Here is a 9,099-nt window from a genome sequence, read left to right as displayed (position 1 = left end):
TTAACTAACAACTGGGTCATGGAGTAAAATTAAAAGGGGAGGGTATAATGAGAGATAGATTCTACTCTTGAGATATTGAGATGCTTATTTACTTGTTTGTGTAACGTTTCAGGCCAAGGAGAACATAAAAGTAGGAATAGCATACAATTATACAGAGAGACATATGAGGTGCATAGCAGCTTTGATAGGCATCCAATTTATGTCCCAAAGAGCATTTATCAATGTGATTTTTTCTGTTTTTAAATCTGTCATTCCTTAGTTGAATGTACAGAACATAATTATTACTCTTGGAGATCATTACTGATCTGTGGCACTTTCTTTCTTGGGTTGAGCTTATATGTAGTCCAGCCTATGAATTTGGGGGGAAGGATCACATGACATGTAACATCAATTTTTTCTTAGTAATTTTGGGTTGTTTATTCTTAAAGTAATTGTATAAACTATAAACATGAATTACAGTATGTATGGTTCACTTTTTGTGAAACATGTGAATTAAATCACAGGAGCCAATGGTAGACTATCATTTGTTGGGAAAGAACAGCGTAAATTACTTCACAAGTTTTACTGAATTTTTAAATTGAAATACTTGATAGCATGCCAACATTTTATTCAAAATATCAACCTCCGACACAAGGTGTTGGTTTAGTGATGTTAGACTTACTAGATTTACAGAATGATCAAAAGATCAAGAGTTTGATTCGTAAGAATGATATTTGTTGGGATGAATAGTCACATATCCCAAAAGGATTAGTTCCTTAACTATATGGTAAGGGAATACCTTTGGTAGCAGCAAGAAAAATATTAACTTTATGCACACACATCAAATTCAAATTTGGATTATTTTATTCTAAATTATAGCATGCCAATGAATTTGCATGTAACTATAATCCTGTACATGTGGTCAGCATATAACTAGGCTATACCATCCAGATTTGATGAGCAAGATACCACAATTTTAATATTGTAACTAATCAGACGGTGATACAAATAATACAAAAACCCAAAAGAAAGTATCTATTTTCATGGTAATTTTACAAGTCATCCCATCTTTCATATGTATCCATTTATGTTTCTAAAATTCTATCTACAATGAACATATATGAATCTGATGAATTCATATGTATAAGCAGAAACAGTAATTTAAATGTACAATTTGATGCTGCCTAAACTTCACACTAAGTGGCTATTACAGGAACTTGGTAGTAAAAGTGGCAGAATTTCAGCTTCTTCTAACCAGCTTTATCCTCATTCCTCACCAAATTCAAGGTTCTAAAGGAAATTGTCTCCATCTAATAAGCATCATAAATCATTAGAGAAATTGCAGCATCTCATACCAAAAGCAACTTTTGACACCATGTTTACTTCAATTGGCTACAACATTTTTTACAGTACATGTATGATATGAGGCTGAGGCTGCAAATCCGCTTCCTCATTTTCGTCATCAGATACACTAACCAAGGCATCAGGATGTTCCTAATAGTTACAGATGGTCAAGCAAACTTTAGTATGAGCAAGTAGGTTATTCATTTGCACAGTTATTAATCATGAGAAACAAACAAAAGGTTAACCTATGGTAAAAACTTACTCGATGTTGCTGCCGATGCCGCTGGATTAATGACACTGCTCTAACCATGAGGTATATTGGAAAAATAATTCCCACAACTCGAAATAATAACAGCTACCAAAATTCAATTAAATTTTTCGTAAGTAAGAGCATGAATAAAATTGGCTTGATTTAGATTGATCATGAGTTTCATGACAGCATATGTAGTTTTTATGCTTCCTGACATGGAATCCTTTTTTAATCTACAGAACAGCCTCGAGGATCTTTTCAGCCTTCTTTAGTTTCTGAGAGTAGAGCCTTGGGGTCATTGGGCCTGGTAAAATCACAATTCTCTCATCAGTATTTTCTTTCATTCTTGATTGTTCACTATTTCTCATTAATTGATTCTCCATTTATTTATTTGTTGTATTGTAGCTTGTCTTTATACAACGCTTCTTTTGGTATATTTGGAGAGTACTAGGTTTTCATTATATCCTTAGTTAAGTTTGTGTTTAATCCTTGTGGCAATGTTGAATAGATACTGCTCTTTGGTGTATTTGGTTGGAGCATAATTCTTGCATCTTTTATAAGGTTTTTTATTTAGATGACCTCCTTAGGGATAGGCTAGGCGCTGGCTTCTATTAGTTATAAAGCCCATATCCCTTTTAAAGGGATTTCTTTGACAGAAATGTTGAGATATTGAACTGCTTTGATTCATTCAAGTCTTATTTTTTCACTTTTTTTGTCATCTTTTACATTTGGAAGGAGATCTCCTATTCTCTTAACTCTTTGTAATATTCTTCTCTTCATCTTAAAGAATTTCTTCTTTTATAAAAAAAATGTTTTCACCTTATATTTTTGGTTCTGAAAAAAGCCACATTGATCCAACCTTTTGATGAAATTTATGTAGGTCAAGTTTGACCATTTTGTTGAGCAAGGGCGTGTTCTTCATAATTATGCTTCAATATTGGAGTTACTTTTACGTCTTCGGCAATGTTGTGATCATCCATTTCTTGTAATGAGGTATGATGACTTTGTTTCTATTTAAAAACTATTCTACCCATGATACAAATTGTGACCATAAGCATCTAATCTTGTCAATTGGTTTTTAAGGAGCAGTTATAGTGTTATACCAATGACCATCATGATGTAATTAATAAGCTAATGTGAACTTTTTTTGTCAGGTTTGTTTAGGTTTTTAATTTTTATTCATAAAAAAAAGGAAGGTCCTCCTCAATAAGAGGCTTAATTTTTTTTATGAACAATGACACTAGTTGATCAGGATGTTGTAACAATGTTGAATTTCTGGATGGTGATAGTGGAGGCTTAAAAGCAAAAATGATAGCTAGGAAGTACTTTTGCATATCGGTCTTAACCTTCAAACATTTTTTTTTTCTGATTTTACCTCATTTTTCTGAGATTATAGAATTTAAGAAACTGAAAAATAAAAATTCCACTGCTAATCCTTATCAGAAGGAAATGGGTTTTTGAGGTGGAACCTTAAGCCAGTGCCTTTTTTGTGGAACCTTAATTTAGTTCTATAGTTATTAACAGGATTGAAAGATATAGTAAGGTGGTTCATTCTATTGGACTTTCTTAATTGGTGACTCCTGCTGATTTGATTTTCTTCACTAGCATGTATTTGATACTTTGATATAGGTTGTGTTATCAGATTATGATTATAAACTTTGACATTTTAATCTGAGATTATAAAGGGCGACCGAGTTTATGAGGCTCCCAATTAGTGCGGTTTGGGGAGGGTAGATGTATGTATCCTTACCCTTGCAAGATAATTTGTGAGATTATAAACTAAAAAACAAACCAACTCATCAAGCTTGAACCTGTTGCTTTTTGCTTCTTTTCTTGGTTTATAAGCTTATTTATAAAGTAAGCTTGTTAACCAAACATGCTTATTAATAAAAAACTTATAAACTAAAAGTAAGCTTGTTAACCAAACAAGTCCGAAGTATTTGGAACATGTTTGAGCTGAGTTCACCATAAACTTCTTTCTTTCTTGGAGATGGATATATATTTGTCATCCTAACTAACATTGGCATGGGATGCTTTTCTTAGCTTTGTTTGATGATTTCTACTTTTGATGTTATTGGTAAGTTTGTTTGATGCAATTGTGATCTGAAAGCACTCCTGTGATGATGCTTTCTTCGGACTTGCATTGTTAAGTTTTTTTTCTTCTCTTAATAAGTTTGAACTTATTGGCATGGTGACAATTGATTCATTTAGTCGAGGTGATACTCAAGAATTTGTTGATCTGAACAAACTAGCCGAGCGCTTCCTTAGAGGAACCTATAATGCTTCAGACGGTGAAGTAAAAGATGCACCTTCATGTGCTTATGTTCAAGAAGTTGTTGAAGAGCTCCGTAAGGGGGAACAGGGAGAGTGTCCAATATGTCTTGAAGCATTTGAAGATGCAGTGTTGACACCTTGTGCTCACCGCTTATGTCGGGATGCTTATTGGCAAGTTGGCGAAATGCTACTTCTGGTTTATGTCCTGTTTGTAGGTATTGTCTAATTAAACTGTTGAAAACTTGAAATTTGGATATCTTTAGTTATAGTTTAAAGTTCAAATTCCCTACAATATTTTTTATATCACAGGGAAACAATCAGCAGACAGGATCTTATCACTGCTCCTACTGATAGTCGATTTAAGGTTGATATTGAAAAGAACTAGGTAGAGTCATGCAAGGTTACCATTCTTTTGCATGAACTTGAAATTCTTCGCTCACCAGGCTCCAAGAGCATTGTCTTCAGTCAGTGGACTGCGTTTCTAGACCTCTTGCAAATCCCCTTTACTCGGTAAGATTCATTACTGGTTGAATCATATTTAAGGAAAGATGCTTCCTCGTGGAGAGAATCTGAGTCAATGTGAATTCATCAAAGGATCTTTTCCATGTCTAAACGTGCATGTTCATGGTATTGTGTTTTAATAAGCCATTTACTATGATCTTAGTCATACTTCACCTGCTCCTTTCTGCAACCTTATTAGCCATTTATGCCATTATATTCTGGATGACAAGCAATTGATACGTATCTTTGTGATTTCGTTTGTCCAGGAATAACATTTCCTATGTTCGTCTTGATGGGACTTTGAATCTACAACAGCGGGAAATAGTAATAAAACAATTTTCAGAAGACAGCAGCACCCTGGTCTTGACCTATTTCCTCTTTTTTTTGTCTCTGATCTAGACAATGTAGTGAAATGGTTTGATGCATCGATTGTTTGTGTTTATAACCATCCTTGCTCATTTCTTGCACCAGGTGTTGTTGATGTCATTAAAAGCTGGTGGAGTGGGTATAAACCTAACAACAGCTTCTAATGCTTTCCTCATGGTATGTGCAAATCGCTCAATGTTGCTGAACTCTTGTACTTTTAGCTTTGAGTGTACTGCCTGTGTTTATATAGGTAAACAAAGTATTGACATTCACCTGATATCCTCTAACAACTCAACATAGGAATAATGATGAGACAGGTCACATAGGATGAAACGTTTAGATACCATGTGTGTTGAATGGAAGGGTTTTACCTAGGGAATGAGCATCAGAGAAGACTCAGAATAATGAAAATAGTATTTTTGTGATGTGATTGGTGATTGTATGAAACAAAAGATAAACTTTAAGAAACCTATTTATATTAATAATAGTGAAACACATCAGTGAATAGTAAATTGGAAATTAAACCCTAAGGAATCATCTTAGCTATTCTAAAACATTATAAGATACAATAACAATATTTGATAGTATTTTAGAAATGAAAGAAGTTATAGTAGTGAAAATAGAAGTGGAGAAGCTTTGGAGCTACACAACTTAGAATAATTTGCTTCTTATTTTTTGATGATTTACAAATGAAGGGTGAGTGCCTATTTATAGGCTTTCTACAACACTTATGAATTTCTAGATGGTTCCATAAGTATCTAGTATACATTGTTCTCAAGATTTCTAAATACTTCTTTAATTATAATACTAAATGCCTATAATAGAATATACTAGAAGCTTAGGATAATTCTAGATATTATGATACAATCATCACTACTTGTTTCTACACAAGTGTGGAAGCTTCTAGAAAGTGTGCATCAATATTTTATCAATATTATTGGATTTTTTAGATGTTATAGCAGTTGTTTTATGGAGTAGTTTAAAATTTAAGGAATAGACTACATTGTCAAGTCTTCATTGAGGATAAATTTGTCCCAGGGCAAAAAATTTGTATCACAGTCATTTTTGGATCATTATTACCCACCCAAACTTTTACTTGTTTCTGTTTGTAAATGTACAGGACCGCTGGTGGAATCCGGCTGTTGAGGAACAGGCTGTTATGCGAATCCATTGCATTGGACAAACAAAAAAGGTGGCCATCAAACGGTTTACTGTGAAGGTATATTTGAATATTTGATATTTTTGAAAAAACCTGTTATATTTCATGTATTTATATTCTTAATTGGGCATGCTTAATTCCTTTACTGTGGACAAGGAATCTGGTTGTTAGCTAGTGAAGATTAGGTAGCAAAGCCACCGCCTTAGTTGGACTATGATTCTTTTATTTTTTTCATATAAATATTTCATCTATGAACTTCTTTTTAATTAAGTTCAAGCAATTTAATTTGGATAGGAAAAATGTTTCCGACAAACCTTTTTTTGGTGTAGATGGTGTCGGGAAGAAAGTAATAGGAAGAGACATGTCAGGAGTCTCACATTGGGTAGTATAGTAAACTCAATATGGTATTTAAGTCATGAGTCTCACATTGAGCTCTCTTCATGTGCTTAAGTTCTAATAAGATTAAGGAGATGGAAGAGAGATAGAAAGAAAAATGAAGTATAAAAATAAGTGTAGAAGAAAAAGCGGTAGGAATATCATTTGGTTTGTGTTTATTGCTAAATGATGTGAATTTTTAACCATGTTTTCGTCCAACTTATTGCCTCTAATGTAGCACTTGATTTTATGTTACACATTGCAGGGTACAGTTGAGGAGAGAATGGAGGCAGTGCAAGCCGTAAACAAAGAATGATTTCTGGTGCCTTGACTGATCAAGAAGTTCGAACAGCTCGAATTGAGGAGTTGAAGATGTTTTTTACTTAGACCACTGAGGTAGTAGTGTGGACATGGTTGCTGCTTTGTGGTGCACCATGCACCTTTTTGCATTATGTATCCTGTGGTTTTCTTTCGATCTTAAAAGCGTCAGTTTCTGCAAGAAAGTCGTGATTTGTATGAAGGTGCTTTTGAGGTGGCACTAAATCTAGGAAGTTGCCTCTTAGCATGCAAACTCAGGCTTGAATCAGATTGTTTGAAGAGGGGTGTTGTGAACACTCAATTTTGTCCGGTCAAAATACATTTTCAAACAAAAATGATAAATAAATAATATAAACAGTTTTCAGGTATTTTCTATCAACAAAATAACATTTTTTTAGGTATCCCAAAGTACCCACATCACCCATCAATTTCTCACCCACTTTTTTACTCCGTCATGAGTCTTTAACCATCCCACTATCCACTCTCGCAACTTCCATACACTCCACTTTCACCTCTCACCATTTCCACAAGAAACCACCCACATTTTCCCCACAAAATACTCAACAACCCAAAGTGCTCCACTATTCAATCAACTCACCCTCTCTTCTTTATGGACGATAATAAAAACAGAGAGCAGGGGAACTCAAAAGAAGAAGGGGGATCTCCATCAAAGAGATTCTCAATTTACTAACAACCTTTTTTTTTATCAAAGAAAAGGTGTTAAATTGTTATTACTCTTCCTAGTGTGGTACAACCTCTTTGGTGCACCTTTGGCAAGATGGTCCTGTCTCTGGTTCAAGCCCTCAATCATATGCAATGGGTAATTCTAATACCCAAACTAAGGAAACTTTGGATCTTGTTTCTGGTGCTAGTCAAGGAGGAGGATCAAGTGGTAATTCAGTTAGAAGAAATAAGGAACACCCATGGAGTGTTAAATACAGTGAGCTGGGGATTATTGTTGCTCTTGGGTGCCATAATAGCAAGTTGGTGCGACTGGATGGGGAACCTGTCACAAACTTGGCAACGACCCAATTGGTGTTAAGTATGACACACATAAAACACTTGGGATCATTATCTTCTACTTTGGAACCCTTCAGTGTTTACTGCAAGTTATAATATAATGCTCATGACTAGCACAAAATTTTCTACAAACTTTACATTTATGAGGTATAGAGTCTCACCTTTTCATTACATATCTTTTGCTGCCATTAATTAGTACCATGATAATATTGTTGTTTTAATCATAAAATATAAATCATTTGTTTAAAGAAAAGTTGCTAAAAATGTAAAGAGTATCAAAAGCAATATGACTATCGATTTAGCATTAACAGTAGGCCATCACATTCTAAGTATAAGAAATCAACAATTTTTTATTCTAATTATATATGCGAATAATAATTATTAATTATTTAAGAATATAATAATATATTAGATAAATCGTGTTATATATTAGATAAATAGTGTTTCCTTAGTAAATTACTACCTCCTGTTTCAATGTAGAAAATGTTTATTTGTTTTTTATTCTCATTATACTAGGACTTATCAATTTAAACATAAGATTAATGTGTTTCAGATTTGTCAAGGCAAATAATAAAAATCATTAATTTACATCTTATAAAAAAAATATAAAAACCCTTTTTATAGTTAAACTATTTTTTAGCAACTAAATGATAGTTTTTATTAAATTTATACAAAAATTGTTAATAAAGTAACTTGAATTTAAAATGACTATTAACAATAATTTTGTAGAAAATACTTTCACATGACAGTGTTTATTACTATTGATAAAAATTTATAACTTTTTGGAATTAATCAAAGGATGGAGGCAGGTCGTAGTAACACTTCTTGTCCTTATATCATTTTTGAACGGTCGTGTTACGACACTTCTTTTCACTCGATTAATTCTTAAAGTAACAACAAACAACCAAAAATATTATAATTATTTTCAAACCTATTTGAAAAGGGATGCAGGGCAGACTTTAGTTTCTGTTGCTTTACCTTTTTCAAAGAGATAATTATTTTACCAACAATTTGTTTTAAAAAACTACGTAAGCCTTGATTCCCTTAAAAGGGATACGTAGGACCATGGTCAATCTTGTCAGGCATAATAATAAAAAACTATTTTTTCTTCTTAATAATTGATTAGTTAATCATAAAATTTAATAATGATAATAATAATAAAGTCATATATTTTTGAAGGGTACCGCTTAAGGCGGGCGGGTAGGATGCTAATACCTTCCCTACCTTGTAACCGACTCCCGAACCTGGATATCAAAAATCCAAAAGCCCAAGGTAATTGGGCTTAAAAGATTTTTCTACATTTTTAACTATAAAATGTAGTGGCGACTCTAAACAAAGTCGTGCAGCCGAAAATCGGGGGCGCGACAGCTGGCGACTCTGCTGGGGACTTTTTTTGAGAGAGTCCGGCCCATAATCAATAAAATATGTGACTGTTAATTTACCATTATTATTATTATTAACTATTTTGTTGATTAGTTAATTTCCAATAATTGCATGCTTAATTATTAATTAT

General features: G+C 33.3%; 1 protein-coding gene and 1 long non-coding RNA gene across 3 annotated transcripts; one reads left to right on the top strand and one right to left on the bottom strand.

The window, feature by feature from the left end:
- Nucleotides 998-1,698, bottom strand: LOC109325023. The gene is made up of 2 exons (XR_002105062.1): nt 1,586-1,698; nt 998-1,473 (listed from the first exon to the last, which is right to left on the bottom strand). It is a non-coding gene; the product is annotated as an uncharacterized LOC109325023 (long non-coding RNA).
- LOC109325047 (putative SWI/SNF-related matrix-associated actin-dependent regulator of chromatin subfamily A member 3-like 2) lies at nt 2,433-5,146 on the top strand. Of its 2 annotated transcripts, XR_002105066.1 has the most exons (4): nt 2,433-2,566; nt 3,785-4,062; nt 4,157-4,357; nt 4,615-5,146. XR_002105066.1 is itself a non-coding variant. In XM_019557190.1 (3 exons), the coding sequence occupies exons 1-3, from the start codon at nt 2,562-2,564 to the stop codon at nt 4,234-4,236; spliced, it is 363 nt and encodes a 120-aa protein (XP_019412735.1). In that variant the 5' UTR covers nt 2,433-2,561; the 3' UTR covers nt 4,237-4,523. The 2 variants fall into 2 exon arrangements, 1 of the variants encoding a protein (XP_019412735.1); XM_019557190.1 differs by lacking the exon at nt 4,615-5,146 and having other exon boundaries at nt 4,157-4,523.

Source organism: Lupinus angustifolius, chromosome LG13 (assembly GCF_001865875.1).
Source record: "Lupinus angustifolius cultivar Tanjil chromosome LG13, LupAngTanjil_v1.0, whole genome shotgun sequence".
NCBI lineage: Eukaryota > Viridiplantae > Streptophyta > Magnoliopsida > Fabales > Fabaceae > Lupinus > Lupinus angustifolius.
The sequence above is the reverse complement of the archived record's forward strand: the minus strand, read 5'-3'. Positions and strand labels throughout refer to the sequence as shown.

Bases quoted from the DNA above. Each gene is read 5' to 3' on its own strand.
- LOC109325047 (XM_019557190.1), top strand. The intron at 4,063-4,156 runs GTATTGTCTAAT...TTTATATCACAG, and splicing joins GGTTTATGTCCTGTTTGTAG to GGAAACAATCAGCAGACAGG.